At 38.7% G+C, this 21393-nt stretch overlaps 1 protein-coding gene across 2 annotated transcripts in view; it reads right to left on the bottom strand.

Annotated features, from left to right (window-relative positions):
* Positions 1–21393, bottom strand: part of LOC119647711 (choline-phosphate cytidylyltransferase A) — an 82306-nt gene that overhangs the window by 23016 nt on the left and 37897 nt on the right. For both annotated transcript variants that reach the window (XM_038048801.1, XM_038048802.1), the window contains exon 2: positions 12936–13370. In XM_038048801.1, the coding sequence (XP_037904729.1) occupies positions 12936–13190 (255 nt within the window). In that variant the 5' untranslated portion in view covers positions 13191–13370. The remainder of the gene's footprint in view (positions 1–12935; positions 13371–21393) is intronic.

A 21393-nucleotide genomic window follows, 5' to 3' on the forward strand; every position in this document is an offset into this window, starting at 1 on the left:
TAGTAAATGGATGTATAAAGAGTACAAGTGTTAATAATTAGATTAGGTTTCAACCAGTTATTGTGATTCTTCCAAATTGTTTGCCTGCCTGAAATTCTTTCGTAACCGTTCCACACACATATACTCATATTGATTTTCAAGTAGGGATTTTCCTACTAATGAAACTGTTCGCCTTATGCACGATAGAATTCATCACATATGCTTTCATTCAAGTACTTAATTGTCAAATACAGGTACCTTATTGCCAGGTTCTTCGAAATTTCTTTTTCTGCTTAAACGAAGTTTTGATTGTAGATCATTTCAACCTGATACAATAAAGCGTATAGTATTCCAACTAATACATTTGTTCAATCCTCACAGGGTTACCATGAAATAATGAACCCCCTTCTTCCATTGTGTAAATAATCCAATAAAACGGTAATTTTTGCGAATCTAGAGACTATGAATATTCATCTCTGAACTTTTACTGAGCTTAGTTTCCTATGTCCAAAAGTAAGAAATTAAAATTCACTGGTGCAAGCCGGTCTCACCTGGATTCACCGTTTAATATCTTTAATGCCAACAGATTGGAAGTGAACCCCGGCTGTAAAAGTGTTTTATCAAGCAAAATAGATAGTTTTTTTATGATTTAAGACAGCCAGGGCAGAAAGGACTCATTTATCAGTATCAACAACAAAAACCTACATCTAAAGCTGCTATTAAACACTACTGTGAATGAATGACAGGTTACCTACAAATATGCATAAAATAAAACGCTGTAACACGGTGCAACGAAAAATGAAATTGCGGATGTTCGGTGTCTCTGCGGGATATCTGCACTACAGCAGTCACGAGAAAATGACAAAGTGATGCACGATCGGGGCATACCTATTCTGTTTATATAGCAAGTGAATAAACGCATACGTATAGCAGCTCTGTAATTATTTATACCAAGTGGATAAAGACATACCTATAGTAAACGTTTATGTAACATACGAATCTAATCAAGTAAACCTTCCTGAAATATAACTGTCAACATAACCTCTAAACGAATGCGAACGTGGAAGCACTCATCAAAACCTTGCAACAAAAAGAGTCAGGGCAGATGCTCGCCAAGCGGATTCGCAAGTCGCGCTGGTTCAGCTGCCAATACAGCCGCAACAATTCGATGCGATGAAAAATGTTGTACATGAACCCGATAGCAACTTCACATTCGATTCGTGGCATGATCCCTACTCTGCCGCACTTCCCAGCGAAGCGAGCCTTAACAATGCGCAAAAGATACAACTACTGACGAGGAAATCCTTTCAAGCTGACTACCAGTATTTCTTCAATTCAATTTTCATACGAAGACCGACAGAATTTAAACTGTCCGAGTTAAATGCCTCACGCGAATGGTAAAGTTAAAAGAAACAAAGTTCGCTCGCCGACACAAATGTTTCGCTTTAACAAAAATGAACACGGAGTGAGTACTTCGCAAGATCCGTGAATCAACATACATGTTGAGAAGTTCAATATCCGAAGCTGCACAGCTAATGACTTCGATGTATTGCTCTTTATCAGCGGTCTCAACAGTCCCCAACATGCCGTGATCCTGGAGAGGCTATTCCCCAAAATGAACAACCAATGCGTATAAATTGAGGCGTCATGCGCAAAGAAAGTTTCATCACTTGTTAAGCTCGATTTACAGAGTCTCGTTAACGAAGCCGCGTATTATCTGCATAAAAAAAAAGACAAACGCGTCGTTGCCGAACCATCACCAAACTGTGAACTAAGGCAATCCAAGTGAAAAAGCCATGAAACAAGCCGAAAAACCAGGGATCCGGTCGCTTACCACCATGCGAGGAACAACTTCGCGATTAACTGCGACTTCACTTACTAAACTTACAGAGACTGTAAGCGATTAAAGCGCAAGATGGGATTTTGTTCCAGTGCAACCGTGTTCAAAAACAGTCGACAGGCCAACCGTGAGCCGACGCCGAATGCAGCTTTTTTCGAAAACCTTAACTATGCTGACATCTGCTTGCTCTCTCACCGAGTCCTGGACCCTGACCAAATGGCTCTGAATTTCATGAAGGATGTAAGTCGAATCGAATGGAAGATATATAATCAAGATTCTCAGTCTGATTTGCTATCGTACTCTTCCTGTCTAGATTGATGGCAAGTGCATTGAAGGTGCTGATCTATCATATATCTAGAAAACGTTATTTCTGCTGAATAGCAATTCCGAACTTGATGTCGTTTGCCGTTTTCTCCAAATTTAAGATGTAGTTATCTCAAGACCTAGACTTAGTTGAGACTATTCCGTGCTGATGCTGTTTCTATTATAAGTTGTTATATGAGAGAGTAGCACATGAAAAGTAACAGCCACTATTACTAGAAATCCAACCTTCGTAAACTTGTCTATACCGAGTCATCGGGGTGGTTGGGTTTATCATAATTGCAAATGAAAAGCTTTATCCGTATATGGGCTACATACTAGTGGACTTGTTGATCAGAGGATGATTACACATTAAGAAAGCGCAACAATTCCATTACTAGTGATGCCATGCATAGAATCTACTACACCGACATGGTCAACGAGTAAGTCGTCCCAGAACCACATGGGGAAAATCTGGAGGAGGAAGCTGAAACACATTGTAGTCAACCCTCAGCAATACCGCGCTGTGGTTGCCGTGCTTTACCCCATGTCGGGAATAATGTCAATGAAAAGTTCTCACTCAATTGACAAGATGTATTGAACTACTAATAATGCAATTTCAGTTCGGGTTGAGAAGAGCTCATATATCGGGAATATTTCGGTGCAAATTGATTTTTCCAAATCTTAGAGATGGAGTCTAGCGTCTAGCAGAATTTTGACTGACTCCAGGGCGTCGTCATCCATTTACGTTTTGGGTTATGCAGTATAATTCCACGCCGGAAAAAAAAGAAATTTTATTTGACAGAATATTAACATGACTATATTGATGGAAAAAGCGTTTCACGTATACCTTATGACAGATACAATTTACCGCGTCAATCCAACTATTCGGTTAATACAGAGAGAGTTGGCTCAATAGTATATATTGACAAATTAAAATATCATAAAGGGAATGCATCGAAATATTACTACAACTAAAATTTCTGGAAATCTTTTATATCTCACAAAAGCAAACGAGCGCATGATGAAATCTACATTTTTAAAATAAATAAAAAGTCGTTTCCATAAAATGACAGTGTTAACCTCTCCTTACCCCGGGTTTGAATCCCAATTTGTCATGGATGTCTGTGTCCATCTATGTACGCTCCCACCACCTTAGCTTATCACTTGCACAACATTACGTGTGCTGATAATGTAACTAAAACAGAAGTCTCATTGAATGCCAACTAACAATATTGCTTCAAAAGAATGAAGAATATTTGACTAAGGAAAAAAAATTACATAAGAAAAAAATTTAAATTTTTATTCTTTCCACCTTTAGTCGGCAATTCGATTCACTAAGGAAAATAAAAGAAGATGCAGATATGTTTCAGGTACCTAAGGTAGTTTATAAGTAGACTGACCAGCGTTTATCCCAAAAATCATAAATGAAAAATCCTTTTTAATTAAAGAAACCAACTCAATACATTCTGAAGTCATTCACTTCCTCATTCCAATCCCGGTTTATATAGGCAATTCTCATGTTTCCCAAGAAAAGAAAAATAGAAAGCAAAAAACATGTACATTCTTCCGTCAACAACCGTATTGCAGCTTCTTTAAGGCGCAGCGGAATTAAATACAATTGAAATTCTAAAGGCTGAAACACATTTGATATAAATTTTCGAAAAGATCCGTAAGATCCATAACAGATTTTTCCAAGCAAGCTTTCACCCACAAACTTCATAACATTCATTATATTTCTTCTAAAACTAAACGTGCACTTATTACACCCCCTCGGATTCACCGCTACTCCTTCTCTCACAAATAAATATAAAAATTTATTTTTATCTTCAAGTTCAGCGATATATTTTTTGCCCCGCTGATTAACGTACACACGCACCTCATACGTTTCATATCAACTTTAGATTTAATCAAATGATTTTATTAATCTGTTGCACGGGAACAAAACACATGATTTTCTCAGCCAACTGATAATGCACACCTTATCTATCTACACTGAATCAAGGATTTCGTAATAATCAAACCACTCGTACCTATTGTTTAATTCGCTTTTTACTTCACCGAGAATATTATTTATAATTTTTCAAGTCTGACACGATTGCGTACGCGCTCAAACGGAACTAAGTATTATACTAGCGTTCTGACTTCCATCATCAATGGTGAAACCGTAATTGCGGACCTTGTCAAGCAGAAACTGACCATAGTTAGTTTTGGAATGTGACAAAAGATTAAAAGAACAGATTAATAATAATTTCAGCATACGGATATGACTCAAGTCAGGGATGCTCAGAGCAGAATCGTTCTGCAAACGAATGGAAGTGCTGGAATTGTATCGATATGGGTCAACCGCAAGCATGTTTCCAACTGGAATATTAGTTTCGTAAGTTACTATGCGTATGCAACAAGAGCCACTTATTTAGAGACCCCAGGAAACAGAGACTACCCTGGGAGTATGAAAGACGGGAAACTTTGATAAGCCAGCCGTCTTTGGAGCAAAAATGGGAGAAGTATGCAATCACGCTCCCTGATGTCAAAAAGCGAAAACTGATTTAGTACTAGAATCAATGCCAATAAAAAGCAGGTTACATTTCATTGCGGGCACCTGTCAGTCAGTCACATCAATATTCTGAGTATCATAATAGAACAATGGGCACAGTTTAGATACCCACTTCGTCTAAGTTTTATTAACTTTGAAAGAGATTTCCAAAATCTTCAACGGAGGGGGTATCTGCAATGCTAAACTCAGGAGAGGTATTTCCGAAAAACAAATAGCTAAATCAAAGCCATATAGAACGACGCCAAATATCTTCTCTATCAAAATAAAAAAATCGAAACAAATTTGAAGATCAAAAGAAGTCCTTCAAAACACGTTCTGTAAAATAAAGAAGTCAAAGGCATGCTGATCGTTCTCTAGAAATGAGTCATTATGAGAACATCCTAAATTATTAACACCCAAGGATACTAACAGCATTTACTGAGTCGCCTTCATGATATAATGAAATGCAAACAGCCGGTCTTACAAAAAAAGAGGATTCTTCCCAGATAATTTTGAAACACACCGGGGTCGCTAAATTCCATACTTTTCTGATCTAGCTCCTTGTGACTTCTGACTTCTTTCTAAGCTGAAAATGGCCATCAAAGGGATCAAAGAAGACATTATGCATAAATGCGATGATTCACCAACGCACGATATCAAAAAGAAGAAGTGTGTAGCTAATCAAACGGAGTGTCTGTGTGTATACACTGGGAGAAAATCCCTGAACACTCACACCCTATGGTCCATTGTATTCCATCTAACGAAATGTCCCAGATTCGTTTATGTATCGCAGGATATCGCTTAGTGGATGTGATGCTACCCGCTGCAATTGGAGCATATTAGCACCATAAAATCAGATGTCTGATGCATCCATAGGAGGGGCCTCACATAGGAAATTATGACCAATCAGAATACTGACAATACTACTGCGAGCCTTCCTACTTTTGGAGAGAACCCTGTTCTGTTTTTGAGCCAACGTTGTAGAAGACGGCATTATATCCTGACTCGCATTCTTCTGGTTCAAATTCAATTGCATAACTTCTGACAAACAGATGTATGTGCATCCGAGAATCAGATCTTATTGCGAAAACTGGATTCACTTCTCTCAATAACTCTAACTCCCCCACTTCTATTGTTTCCGCATAGATCTAATCGAAGCTGTTCTCATTGCAACGCTTTGAATATACAAATCCAAGGGCTCCAAATTGAGCCACAGGCATAAGCTGTGTTAGCTCATTTCATTTTTACTTCTACATGTTTGTTCCAGAGAAGCTTCTGGTCTGAAATAACTCCCCCCCCCCTTCTTTCGAAAAGCTGAAGGACTGTACACCCCATCTTCAAAAGCAAAGACCATTCAGTTTCCCTTTTGTAAATAATACCATTGTGGTTTTATTTGGATTTACTGAAAGTGCATGTCTGAGGCACCAACTTTCAAGCACATCAACGGCGCATTGTATGTTTCTACACACCATTCTCAGACCAGCAACTAGACAAATGTGCAAACGGACAGATAGACAAAACACCGATTATACAAATTTTTATTAGGTTCCTTTGACAAAAGGACATAGAAGCGCATAATAGCATCTGACTTACGATTCAACAGTGGCAGTAGATGTCATTTCAATGTTTTATTAGGCTTACGGATAAACGCACCTAACTATCGAAATAGCAGACATTCAGGCATTGCTGTAGCCTTATTACTGGCTTAATGCTAAAAAAGTGAAAAAATAACAAAGCCGAAACATTGAAAATTAAGACTGTATGGATACTCCACATGAAGTGAACAGGAAATACAAAAGGAGCGCATTTTTTTTTAAATAACTAAATTCACTTTATTAAAATATTAACAGCATGGAATGGATTTTGGGCCTAAGATTGCTAAAAGGTTACTCAAAATCCAATATTTTGTTAAGTTGGTCATTGAACATTGTATCGATAATCCAATGATGCAATCAACCCTACAACAATAGTCATAATCACGTAACCAACCCATCATTGAATTGCAGTGATTTATAAATTGTTCAGAGACCAATTTAGAGATGATGTATAATCTCAAATTTCCGGATAAATACAATGACGAGAATAATTTTTTTTAAAGAACAGCTGAATAAGCCACATTGCTGGACCCGCGTGCCACCAAGATAATTCCAATTGATTCATTCCATTTTACAGATAACATTAATACAATAACAAAACATGGGGAGCTACAATTTAAGGGGACTTTGTACTCGATCTGACCATCCAACGTGGATCCACAATGCAAAAACACACCAAGTACTACGTCAGCAGCTTACAGTTGATAAAATTAACTTGGGGGCCTCAATCAGAACGTTGTGCATGTTTTACTATACGCGAAAGTGTGTATGGTGAGTTGGACGATAAATGGCAATTCTGCTGAATAGGGTATCATTTTGTTTGTTGTACCTCGACATTTTTGCACGTTATCAAAGTGTAAATGGACTGCATCACATGTGCACAGCTTCGAATTGTATACGTACCTTGCACATAAGTCATAATAATAGCTTTTGATTCATTTCTGTTTAGTGTCAAATGATTAGAACGATATAATTGATTATGCAATTCGTCTGGGCATGCCAGCGATAACCGTAGCTATCAAAATCTTATTTACAATAAGAATGAAACTAGGGTTTAAGAATAGAATTGGGTCGTATTTATTTAGAATCAAGAACCAATCTAGACTGGTGGTGTGATTCAATCAGTTAACGCAAGTTGTATCATAACAACATAAATCTGGTAGTGCTTTCTAATCAACCAGCAATTCTCCCATATGGTCCACTATTTTTAGATTAATGGAGAATGCGTGACATCAAGAATGAATTTTTGAAGCTCTCCAGGCTGTTCGAAATGATGACATGGCACGATTCTTAAGTATAGCAAGCACCACTAAACAAGCCAGAATTAAGCTAGCACAAGTAACGCACAAGTGACACCACTGCCACTTCAAACATCGTCCGGATATCTAAACTAACGAACAGTACCTGATTTGCACACCATTATGAATATGTAGGTTAAAGTGGAATTATCTCAGAGAAAATTATTGAATTCGGAGTTGCATTCTTTTCTCCTCTACATCACTCAAATAACGCCCAACCAAATCTGCTTTAATTTCCCAACCGGATAAGGATCTAGAGCCAATCAATATGCGAAAGGTACAGTGTAGCCAAAAAAAGACAATCACAAATAGAATAGACATTATTTGACAGAACCAAAAAACCACCTTAAAAACTCGAGAACCATTTTTTTCACCCTAGTAAAAGCTTGAATCCATTAACATAGATACACAACTAGGTAGGTTTTAAAGAAATAACCATATTTGTCCCCACTTGTAAAAGTTTTTTTATTGGACCATAAGCCAAAGCAAATAGCATCATTATATTATCGCATGAAACATCCCACCAATCTCAAAGTGCATTTAACTGGAATGTTTAATTCCAGAAAAAGTATCAAGGACATGTTTCAAAATCACATATCAACGAAAATCACAATTTGCACACATGTTTTTTGATAACGTTGACTGTAGTTGTGCGGAATGTGAATTTCCTAGAACTGATCACAGCCTTCGCTCAAAGCCACGAAAACACATTTTACCACTTTTCAAATAAACTTATCAATCAACAGCATTGGTACGTTCGATATTGGAAAAAAAACTGATTAGCAGATTGGGAAGTGTTAATTAATGGGTGAAATAATTCCCATTGGCAATAAAAAATCACTTCACTCAACAATTTGCATAACTGAAGTTTGAACAGGAAATTCTTTGTGGCGACCTCTTACCATCGTTTAGTTTAATAAGCAAGGATGACTTAATAGATAATCACACTTCTCATCTCATACTTAATTTGACAGGTAACGCATATGAAGCAAGCATCCTCCTTTCCTTGCCCTCTGATCTCAACGCGATGGACGCTAAGATGACGCAAACAGCAGGTTTTTTTTAGCATCAACATCGTCCGATATTCCGGACTTTGTTCCAGCATTTTTCTAAAAACAGCTGGATTAATTTTAATGACATAAATCTGTACTTTACTCTGCTGCACTAAGAAATGTGCCGATTGTTTCAAAGATCTCTGACACATTGTTTCAACACTACCGGTTATATTTAAGTAACAACAACAACAGATACTACCGAATCACAGCACCCAGATCGTAGTGAATGAATCAGCAGCCTTGAATCTCCAGTACTATTGTACCAAGTTTGATTAGGTCATCATTTTAATTCTAATGTGTAGATTCATACATATTCAACTCACACTTCAATCACGCTTTCTATCCAGAGTGTGAATTCTCGAACTCAACTGATAATCAATTCCGCCAGTAATGTGGATACGATTCGGTTAACAACTACAAATTCTTTCAAACATGAAATGTTTTGTCCCCACACTTGGGTAACAATCTGAGATTTGAAAATGTACAATATTTCCAGCCCACACTTGGTAAGATGAGAGAAAATGTAGAATAATTAATTAATTCAAAGACATCCAAAATGCTCAGTAGCCAAGAAAAGTGCGCAATGCCCAAGGATTAAGAACTTAACCATTTCGAAATCAAAATTACTTTCTAATTTATCTTTTCCACTGAACTCAAGGCAGGTTGGCAGTAAATTTGCAAAATACTATTAACTTCATTTGAACAGATATCGGGATGGAGAGTATTTTGAGGCCTGAATGCCATACACGCACCTCCATAGTTTTTTTTCAGATTTTTTCAGATGAATAATTTCTGAGAATAGGCCCTTGAAATAAGTGACCAATTTCTAATACCCACATTCCCTTTCTTTATAACTTATATGAAAACTAACACCTGCTTCACAACGTAAACATGACTATTTCCAGTGCAAGAAAAATTCCCCTCCTTCCTTTTACAGGTATGCAGATCCCTTAAATTCACAGTAAGGCGATGTCAGTTACTGCATGCATAAGGATTTAGTCCCAACCTTCTCAATGAATTTCGTGTCAATAGATATAACCCTTTCTGAGAAAATGCGTGTGACAGACAGGTCTACGAAAAGGAAAATGATGTCGCTATTATCTGCAAACAATGCAAGAACCCTATTGAGGCATTTGGAAAATGGACGTAATCGGGAAGTTTGCGATGTGGGCATACAGAAATCGAACTTTGCAGAAAGTAACGGAGTATCCTAAAGATTGCGGCCGGCGATTTCAACGCCTAGGCAGTGGAGTAGGGAAGCAGAGAAACAAATGAAATGCAAAGGATTTTACTCGAGATATTCTCCTATCTAAACCTGACTCTAGCCCATGTCGGAAATATAAACACGTTTAAGTTTCATTGTGGATCTGACTTTCGTAAGTGCATCTGCATATACTGACATGCCAGCGAAGAATATACTCACAGTGATCATTGTGGGATATATGGATATGACAAGCGACTGAGAGCAATAAATTCAAACTTGAAGAAACCAACATACCGTGGAATACTGAGTTTATTTGAATTCAAATATTGCTCCCGCATTCTGCGAACATCCTACACTTTTGGGGACAACATCATATGAAGCGATATGACTAATTGCAAGGATAATCCCGGTAGATTTTTTGGAGGGTGGTGGGAGGATGTCTTGTTATAGGAGAGGCAAATCCTCCTTGATTGGCGCAGGCGATAAGCCTTTGCCATCTGAAGTCAGCGGCTGTACGAGTAAATTCCCCCCTTCACACTCGCCACTGCGCCCGCCAAGGGAGTGTCATTAGCAGAACCCCGTCTGGCCATTCCGCTATGACCCACAGCTCAGAGGGCGCCTTCGATGGTGCCGCGCAGCCTGTTCAGTGCATCGCTACAGTGTCCCACCAGCCAAAAGCATTTTGCCATTAGAATACAAAGCGTTAATGGCTGCCGGTTATAATGACTATGTTACGCTTGGAATTCGAACCATGTCCCAGCTGTCAACAGGCTTCCAGCACCCCCGATTGGAATACACTGGCGAATCCTGAAAGATCGTACGACTCAGCTACACTATGCATTTTCGAGAAAACCCCGCACGAAATCCGCAAACCATCTTTGATCCGTTCGGGGAGAAAACTATGTCACAATCTTGCAACAGGTTGCCGGTATTTCACTCTGCCACAGTTGGGAGGGATGAGCCAATCATTTTCAGCCAAAGACCCAATTTGCTTACAAAGGTCCTCTTATAGGCATAGAGGAGTATACGGGTCTGCTAATCCTTCAGTTCCATGTTCCCTCCATAATTTAACTTAGGATCAGGGTTCACACCCGGATACTTTACATTGGAGGAAAGTGTCAATGTTTGGCTATTTAACGGAGGATGAAATCCCAGTACCCTTGTCTTGCTGTAGCATTAATTCCATCGGAACTAATGGATTTATGACGATTCTACACCCTACAGTCTACAAACACACCTTCCATAATTACACTCATAAAGGAGGATCCCTGACGCTAATCTCAACGAATTCTAAAAAACCACATTCACCCTGCTCCTATCCACTATCCGCAGAATTTTATCCCCCAATTTCAACCAAAACCGGTGAGATTACGCCATCCTGGCCCACATCAGATTAGATTATTTTGCTTCTTAGCATAGATACTATCCACTGAGTTAGACACTCCTCCAAACCTATCCTGGTTGTCAATCAGCTGAGCTGATTTTGATAAACTCATACGACTAGGGCTACATATTCCTAACCAAGGTTCTGACTCACATAATGAAAACACTTTTATGAGGAGTATCAAATGAGACTATTTCTGAATTTAATCATTTGCAATAGAGGTAAGTTTTTAGTTCTGTTAAGAATTATCTACGACAAGGAGGGTCATAAATTATACATAAATATGTAAGAAACTGAAAATGATCCGCCAGATCTCCGCAGTTTAATTAATATCTTTAAAAATAAAAATAAAAGTTGGTTACAAACGAATGAAAATTGAAGACTTTTATCACAGTCATACTATAATATAGAAAAAGATAAAAAAAATCATTGTTGGGCGGTGTCTGTAATGTTGTTATTAAAAAAATAACTAGGTAAACTGCTTCTTCTCAGGTTTACTATTTACTGGAAATCCGTTTTTGTCGATTTTTAAAGGAGTTTGGCAATGTTAAACGATCAAATATTGCGAAACCAACCAAAAATGTCAACACTTATATTAATGTGTGTCCGGATGGCTCAAGTGGTTAGAGCGCTGGGCTGTCGTAGCGGAAGGTCATGCTTCAAATCTCACTGGTGACAGAGAGATTTGTTGTTGTGACTGGATGTTGGATTCCAGTCGACTCAGCTGTGGGTGAGTACCTGAATCAAGTCAAGGTAATAATCTCGGGCGAGCGCAATGCTAACCACATTGCCTCCTGCAGTGTACCGTTACAGTCTTGAATGAAGTGCTCTAACATGCTCCAAGGCCCTGATCCAATATGGATTGTTGCACCAACGATTATTAACATTTATCAAAAAATATGAATGGCAGAACTCCAGAATGCCCATAACGGCTTGTTATCCGATCTATTAGCCCACACTCGAGAAGTGATACAAGGCTGCCTACTGTCACCACTACTATTTATTCTCCTTGCGAATGTGGGGATGGAAAATGATTTCAAAGGCAGCAAAAGAGATCAGCAATGGAGATTGACGGAAACACGCGAAGTCCTTGACTTCACTGACGATATAGCAATAACTAATGCAAACAACCTCTTAGGGGTAGTTTCCTGTTGCCGCCTTAGAAAGTACTCAGCTGACTACACAATTTTCAGAAACCAGGGTCTTCTAAGTTCAACCTATTAATATCAGCATGACAGTCAAACTTTCAATGAATTATTCAAGGGAATTCCATTTCTACATACTATTAATCAAATGGCAGATACTGATAACCTCAGCAATCATCGCAACTAATTAAAATCATGTATATTGGGTAGTGAGCTAATTTTACTTGTTCGCCTCCACGAAAAAACAGCTCGCCGGACATGGTACTCATCAAGTCAATAAATCGAATGAGTTCCGAAAATTGCATTAAGAAGAAAATAATCCGGTTGACACCGGCAAGATGACTTTTTCATCGCTGAGTGTGCCTTTCATCACTTGCGACATCCACATCAGACCACGATGATATTCGCGAAAATTCTGGCTACGTATCACGTAGTTACTTCATGAAAAGTGACCGGCTGATACTAACGCAATCGTCCAAGGTTCCGGCAATACCAAAAGGCCTAGCAACCAACTCGTTGTTTCTAGTTCACCAAAATCCACGCAATTCACAGGGTACACAGCACCATTAACACTATTAGCTTCCAAATTCGGTTCTTACCATAAATTCAACAGCACCACTTGTTGACTGCAGAGAACTTCGATCGCGCGACGTAGTTGTCGGAGGAATTGAGCCCTTTTTGATCGGCTCATATGCGTCCTTGGTTCCGTTAGTATAAGTTCCGTTTCCGGCCGACATTCCCGCAGCTAAGCCGTTGCTATTAGCACTTGTGTCCATGCTTTCGTATGACCGTTTACGTGACGTTATGTGATTCAAACTTGATTTCGACGCGGTCGTAAGCACTGATGATGCCATTTCTCTGCGATAGCCGTCGTAGACTGATCTCTGAAATTCGCCGGTTTCGTACTTGAGCCGTCGTAGCGTCCAAGTTACTTCTGCAGATTTATCTTCTCAGTTGGTCCCACGACTACCAATCACTCTTATTTTTGTATTAGAATCAGGCGAATCATTTGCCACGCGAGCTTTAGTGTTGACCTGCAATAGAAGAGAGGACAAAATGATTAAAAAGAATTTAAGCGACTGTGACGCGATCATTGTATAATTTACAAACAATATAGTGCTGACATGTCGGGCTTCGCTTGGAGCTAATCACCTCAGATATTCCGAACTTGTAGTTGCGCCAGAAGAATGCCAGGAATTTCAACTGGGTTTGGGTTCAAGTAAACATACGAGTATAATATTGAATTCTACCGAAAATACACAGATGTAAATATTTTGATTTCAAATAATCAAATACCAACCAAGGAGATAATAGCAAAGTTTAAATTAATGCAGAATGGAACTGGCATGGTTTTTTGCAAATCTCGATTTCAATACCTTTCAGGAAAATTTAAGCCAACTGGGTAATGTTAAAAAAAACTGCAAAATAAAGCTCTGCAATTACAAAGTGCAATAACGAATTAAAATCAGAACATGATCGCCAAGATTTTGGTGAATTTTCCAAAAAAAAAGATTATTTACTTGAGTATTTTGTGGAATTTCAAGCTCTCACCACTTTGGACAGCTTTACTACTATGTTTAAAGTATAGCTCGAGCAGCATTCGACCCGAAATCTTTGCTCTTGCACTGCACATACGTATGGATATTTCAGACAGCAAAAAGGATCGCTCTCATTAGTGAGGCAACAATGCCAAGGAAACTCTAAAATAAAAAATTACATGTAGTTCATGTGAGGTAGTAACCAATTCTCATTCAAGAGGTTCTTTTTAGAAAACATTAATCCTATTATTACTACGAATGTACTATTCTTTTTAAGGTTTTTTTTTGTGGAAGAAAACTTTATTAGAACAGATTTATTGTCTGTCCCTCTCTCTGTCATACTCGATTTTCACGAAAGCGGCTGAACCAATCATCACGAAATTTGATGAAAACGTCTGTGAATCCCTTTACATACTACGGGTGGCATCATTTTGCAATGGGCTCGCATGTAAAAGGGGTATGTAATTTTTTTCACAAAATATGGAATCAACCGAAAGGGCTCGATTAGTTCCTTTCGAAATTATTTTTAATGCTGTGTAAAATATAGGAGAGTAAGGTCTCAAAATGCGCGCACCGAAAAATGTAATGTACCGTTTTCACAGCCTATCCAACCGAAAAATCTAAAAAAAATTCGTAATGGTGCCTCCGTATGACCAATATATCCCATTCTCCGATATCTGCAGAAATGAAGTTAAAAGTATCACACCACTATACTTTAGAAATTTACCGCTCTACTACCACCTCCACGTGGTGACCGCTGGAAGCTCTTCCTTAACGAAAAGCTGCAGACGGAGAAGGATAAAGGCGAGTCACCCGCACCTAAAAACGAGACAAATTATACCAACTGGTCCTCCAGTTTGGGGGTTGGGTAGGGATGTCAGCCTACACGGAAAACAACTTGTTACGAAGCCACAACAGGAGCCTCGGACTGGACGGATTACACAACGACGAACCCGGCAACGACAAAGGAATAACGATTTGTGCATTTTCTCATGGAACGTGCGCTCCCTGTACAGAGATGAAGCTGCTGAGCAGCTAGCCGATACCCTGTCCCAATATATGGCCGATGTAAAAGCCTGACAGGAGATGCGTTGGACAGGGACCCGTTTCCTGGAAACCAGCCATACAGTAAACCATGTGCTCGGAGTAGGTTTCTTAGTCAGCCAAAAAATGAAACCTGCTGTTATCTGCTTTCAAAACATAAGCGAACGGCTATGCACTCTGCGCTTGCGAGGCAAGTTTAGAAATATAGGCCTCATTAAAGTTCACACCTCTACAGAGGAGACTGCAGAATCGGAGAAGGATACCCTATACGAGACAGTAGCACGAGCCCCCGAAGCCTGTCCCAGATATGATATTAAAATCATACTTGAGGATTTTAACAGCCAAGTAAGGAAGGAGCCCGTATTCAGGCCATACGTTGAATGAATGATGATGAATGATAACGGACTGCGGATCATTTAATTAGCAGTATCACACAAAATGGTTGTGGGAAGTACCTGATTTGCGCGGAAAGCGGTCCACAAATATACATGGGCCTCTCCAGACGGGACCACTTTCAACCAAATTGACCACGTGTTAATCGAACGCCTTGATGAATGTCAGAACATATAGGGGGACAGACTCGCATCACTAGCTCTTTGATATGGTGCTCCGAGCTCGAATAACAACACCACCTAAAATCCTCTCTGACAATCAGGTGAGAGTTAACACTGAATTCATCCACAACACAGCCCTCCGCAACACCTATAAGAGGGAAATGGATACCGCAATAACCGCAGTCAATAGAGATCGTGGAGACGAAGCATCAACAAATGATATTCACAATCACCTGAAAACGTTAGCATAAATACGGCCACAAACATACTTGACCTCAGCCGCAAAAAGAGTCGGAACGGCTGGTTTGACGATGATTGTAAGCTAGCAACAGAACGGAAAAATGCAGCATTACTCGGTACAACACAATCTTAAGGTTGTATCAAGGCTCATAATTAAAAATACAACGAGGCAGCAGCGATCGTCTAACGATTCTAGCTAATCGATCGGAGGCTCGACCAACAACAACAATACCTGAGGTTTGTGTGACGACACCAATCCATCTTCATTTATAGCCAAGGCTACAGAAGTCGATGACTGGGTCTTGTATAACGACATCAAACCAGCATACTACGATAGTGAGCGATTTAAACTGTTGTTTTATCTGTAAGGACTGCGCCTTCAGATGTTATCAAGCTTTCCTTTAGGTCGATAGGTGTATATGGTAAAATATTACGGGTAAATTTTTGAGGACGAAAGTACGGACGGTTGGCTCCGGCAGTACTGCTTTTTTTCTCAACGCGATGCGGGAAGGAACACGACTAACCCTGAAGATCACTGGGCTGCCATGGTTCAGTAAATGTTTTGCCTAACTTTCAAGTGAGGACCGTAACGGCATTGAACCTCTGGAACAACTCCAAAGTAAACTTAATATCACACCCACCGGAATAGGAGTTGATAAACCCGTAACTTTCCTTGTTACCGGCGTTCCTAAACTAAACGTTAGGAAGGTTCAGAAACAAACAGCTCTTCTACGAGATTTGAGCCATCACGCTACAAGTTTCTAAATACCAATCGAGGGGACGTGCAGCCCACAGCATCCTCATCCAATAGATGATATGCGTCCAAAAACAATAAAATCATTATCTACTCTGGACGATTGAATATGAAACTATCCCTCAGAAGTGGTTGCGAATGCTAAACACCAAAATAAATAAATTGCGGACCTCTTTTCACCGTATATTTGTTGAGAAATTTTAATTTTTTAAGAAAAAACATGTTCTCTGTTTGTAACGAGTTTCTGTGATTTCTTGCCCTTTTTTAGATTTGCTCCATTCAAATTGTGTATTTTAAAACTTGTATTCAGTCTTCGATTTGGTTTGGTTGCATTAAGACCTACATTTTATAGTAGTAAAAATATTGAATCAAAAGTGTTGTTGGTGCTTCTAATAAAGATTAAATTAAATTAAATGCCTTTTTGAAGACACCTAACAACAGGATAAGTTCGAGCCAGCCTCAAAATGTGCAAAGCCTATTGCATGGTGCATGGAATGGTTCAAAATTCAGCGGCTCTAATGAATTGGAACATTTGTTGGAATCGCCTCATTTACTGAATTGAATAAGTTTCTTAATAGGCAAAATTTCCGATGTTCTTCCTCTTAGCGTACCGCTAACTAGATTTGCTATTATATCGAAAAGTTAAGCGTAAACAGGAGCTAGCCTGACATATCTTCTATCTACGCCCTACCACTATCGGTTTCCGGAGACGGGCTCAAACTCCCTCCAGTCTTCCCGAGGAGACTGCACTCCTTCTCTACTGCTATGTGTCTTGCGTTTATAGGCCAACACACTACTCTGGCGCTCTGGAATAGTTGATTCCATTGCACCGCACAGCCAGTGACAGTGAGTTACCTCAAAGGTCGACCTAGCTTTTCGTTCGAAATTATGCCGGGCCAGAATACCCCATGATACGACGAAAACAAGTGTTGTGAATGCTTGGAGTTTTCGACTAACAGTTAGCGACACCTCTCAATTCTTCCCGAATTTTGAATAAAACGCAAAAGACAGATCCGGCGTTATCGATGCATCGAGCGACATCAAGTTCAGTGCCACCGTCGTCATAAACAACGATGCCCAGATAGGTTAATTTAGCGATGACTTCAATGATCTGTCAATTAATATAATCAGTGAATCAGTAGAAGCAAGTAAATTTCGCTAGTGTAGTGAAGGTGTTTGAGGAGAGATTTCATAGCCCATTGAGACTATTCACGCCCTCCATCCAAGGCAGCATCGAGGTGCCCCAGACGAGTAGAAAATGGACGGATTCAAATTTCTTTCAAACGTTATCTCGATCCAGAATGGATATTTTCCGCCACCATACATCGCTTGACTACTTTTCATTTAACCACCTAGCTGGCCGTGAAGAGTCTATCTTAGGAGATAGACCTGAGGCTGGCGATAGGTAGGGACTAGTTTGACGGTATGTAGGATCCTGTTTAATTCTACTCTATTTCTCTCTGGAAGGGAGTACAAAAACGCATTCCAATCATCAACAAACTAGCCAGGACTAGCTAGTCTTTTTTGGATAGACCCATGTATGAACTAAGCAAATCTAACTAAAGTCTGACTAGTTTTGAGAAGAAATTCCAGCCGGATTCATTATGACTTTTACATATTCTTGATACAATAGCTCAATTACCCAAATCCCTCATATGACCAATATAAATGTATTCACGATGATCTCGATATAAATGTGCCATGACAATTTCTATCAAAGAATCTCGTTCCTCCAGTTCTTTTTCAACAAGTTGCAGATTTCGCTACTGTCACCAATATAATATAGATACCGAGAAATGAACATCCAAGGTCCACTCCATTTATTGACGAATGATGATTTAGAAAAAGATCTAGTCTATTGGAAGAAGTTTCCCCAATTTCGACTATTCATATCATCGTTTTAAGAGAAGTTTATCTCTTCAGAAACTCATTTCACACGAATTTTAATGCACTACGCATACTCAAAACGCAGTTCAACTAGTTCCTGATAGTTTATAGAAAAACTTCAATATGATATTGTAATTGGCTAAAGAATAATTCTAGTGGAGAACTAGACTTCGAGTGGCGTAGCTGTTGGAGGATAACTCAGACAGGATTTGTATAATTCATAGAAACACCTGAACAGCCGAATTACAGAATAAAAGTAAACAGCATTTTTTGTTTCTCAAGCTAAGAGCGAACTTATCAATTGCAGATATTTGTGCAAACTTGTAAATCATCTAATGGCTACGGTTGGGCTGCTCACAGGATTTCGAAGGGATAGCACTTCAAGAATTTGCTCCTGGTCCTGGATGAAGCTACCAGTTACACATTAATAAACCGTAAGAATAATTTAGGAGTTCCAGGCCTCCGAAATTATAGTTATACACACTTAATATATGTATTTCCTCAAAATTACTCATCATTGCAACCTAGATAGTCTACATAGAAAACTATGTATATATTGAATAGAGGAACGAAAATATGATTCATTGCTTTCTGGTTGTTTAGATATCCCCCATACCTGCCGACAAACGACACTAATAATGTCTGCACATTCAGATTCTCGACTATCGATGAAAGGTCAGCAAACACGCTGTGGTAGGTACATTTTGCTGAAGTAAAAGTTGCACTATTTTTCGAACGTATAAAACGAGCTTCAAGATATACGAGTAGATAGTAAAGATGATTCATCTTCGAAGTTGATTTGAACATTTAATACTTTCAAATCTTTTGGAAAGTGTGCAGAGCACAAGAGGGCTCCCAGCTAATGCTATTATATTCTGTATGCATTTTGACGAAAAGAAAGTGTGAGCAAATGATCCCATATAATACTTTTTCCAAATCTATTTGAATGAAGTTACGACTCTGAAAAAATAATTCTTTTAATATTATGTGTGAGGCATATTGAACCCTAGTTAGATGCAATTAAATGAAATGTGTGCAATGTGAGACCGAAATTACCCGGTTAGAATTTTGTAACAGAATTTTTCAAATTACCTTTACTACATATGCAATCAGGGAAGCTTTTATTCTTAGCATATTACTTCATACTCGTAGAAAAAATATAAATCAAAACAATTTTTTCGGCGTCAACGCTCCAAATTTAATTTTATCTATAAGCGTGGTCCAATTGCCTGGTATTTTTGCGTCGAATTGTAGCCAGCCAAATATTCTAAAAGTAAATCTCGCCGTTGTGCAAGAAGAAAAATGCGCTGACCAGTAGAGCTAGAAACCTGTTCTCTATGCCAGCGGTCATTGTTCTGCTTTAGAATATCATACGATCAATGACGTAGTTGGGGTATACAATGATGTAAGAGTTTGTGATTTTTCAGCTGGGCAAGGTCATTTAGGCAGCAGCAAGGCCAAAATAATTACGGGAATTCATTATTTGCGTTCGGAGAAGTTAAGGATAAGGTACTATCAAACGAAACACAATTATAAAAATGAACAAATTCCTATAAAAAATAGAAACATAGAACTCGTTAAGGAAATTATATCTTCGAGTGAATCAGATTAAGCAATGGAGAAAAGAAAAAGTACAAATATCTGAAAAGAAGTCACCTCTCTCATACCTTGTGCGTCAGAAATAGTTCTATGACTTTTCGCAAATCAAATTTAACATCTTTTCTTTCTAAATAAACAGGGATGCATTAAATATTCTGTAACAAGTTACTTCAGCTGCATCGTACTTTTTTTAGATGCCTCTTCAAGTTCCGCATCAATTTGTTTACTGCGATGAAGAATGATTAATTATCAATTACAGGTTTTAACTTTTACAGAATGACGAATCTAAAGATTGTAAAAGCGAGGGGGAGCAACGAAAAAAGATTACTATTTAACATCTTTGAATGTCGCTAAAAACTTCCTATACACCCTGTATTTCAGCCATTGCAAGTCATTTTCAATCAATATAAGGCACATATGTCAACGTCATTTCCCACTTTTTGAATTAATGTTAAGAGTCCTACTATATACCCTTCAGAGTGCGCAGCGATCCACGTTCAGTATGGGCTCAAAACGGAGTCCCCGGAACAGCCTTTTCGATTGGAGTAGCCAAAACCCACACCAACGATGATAAATCATATCAATGTCGCCATTACAGAACGATATAAATCGAATCTTTGAAAAAGCGATTCTGGTCGTGATACACAAACCAACAATTGGTTGCCCATAATTTTTTGCTAATTAATACACGCAAAAGAGGCACGACATTTGGTCGAATAGATAAAGTTCATATTGCACCACACCACAATAATTGAAATAAAAAAAACTTCAGGAAGATCTTGATTTTTAAATGACTTTAGCATGACTTACTCCGGTTTACTACTAGTTTTTAAAGTTTTTTGTAAAACAAAACCTTATTAAAATCGGTATACTGTCTCTATGTCTGCCACACGCATTTTTCTCGGAAACAGTTATAGAGATTACCCCAACTTTGGTGGAAAGGTGGGAAATATGAACACGGTATGCGCAGTGAGTTAAATCCCTCTACGTCGAAATTAAATGGGGTCCCCATACATGCAAAAGGTGGGTGTACATTTTTTTCACCAAATATAGTCATATGGGGTATCAAATGAGAGGTTGGTACTTTCCGAAGCCGGTCTTAGTTTTGACATTCGTTGGAAAGGTAGGGAGGGCGGGGAACGGAAGTGATCATTTCTCGCACGCATTCTCAGGAACTACCCAACCCAAAAATCTGAAAAAAATCAAAATATATGTTGTCTAGACTCCGAAATACCCTCCATACTGATATTTGTTAAAATAAAGTTAATAATAGTGGATGACTATAATTTTTAGTAATTGACTGTAAAACCCCCCTTAAGTTCATTCTAGAATCTTTGCGGCAATATAGGCTACAAAATAGAGCATGATCCTACTAAATGGTCGAAATCGCCCTATTACTAACAAAGTTATAATAGATCAAAGTTGTCGCTTCTGTGCAAAT

The sequence above is a fragment of the Hermetia illucens genome, chromosome 2, assembly GCF_905115235.1.
Source record: "Hermetia illucens chromosome 2, iHerIll2.2.curated.20191125, whole genome shotgun sequence".
NCBI classification, from domain to species: domain Eukaryota; kingdom Metazoa; phylum Arthropoda; class Insecta; order Diptera; family Stratiomyidae; genus Hermetia; species Hermetia illucens.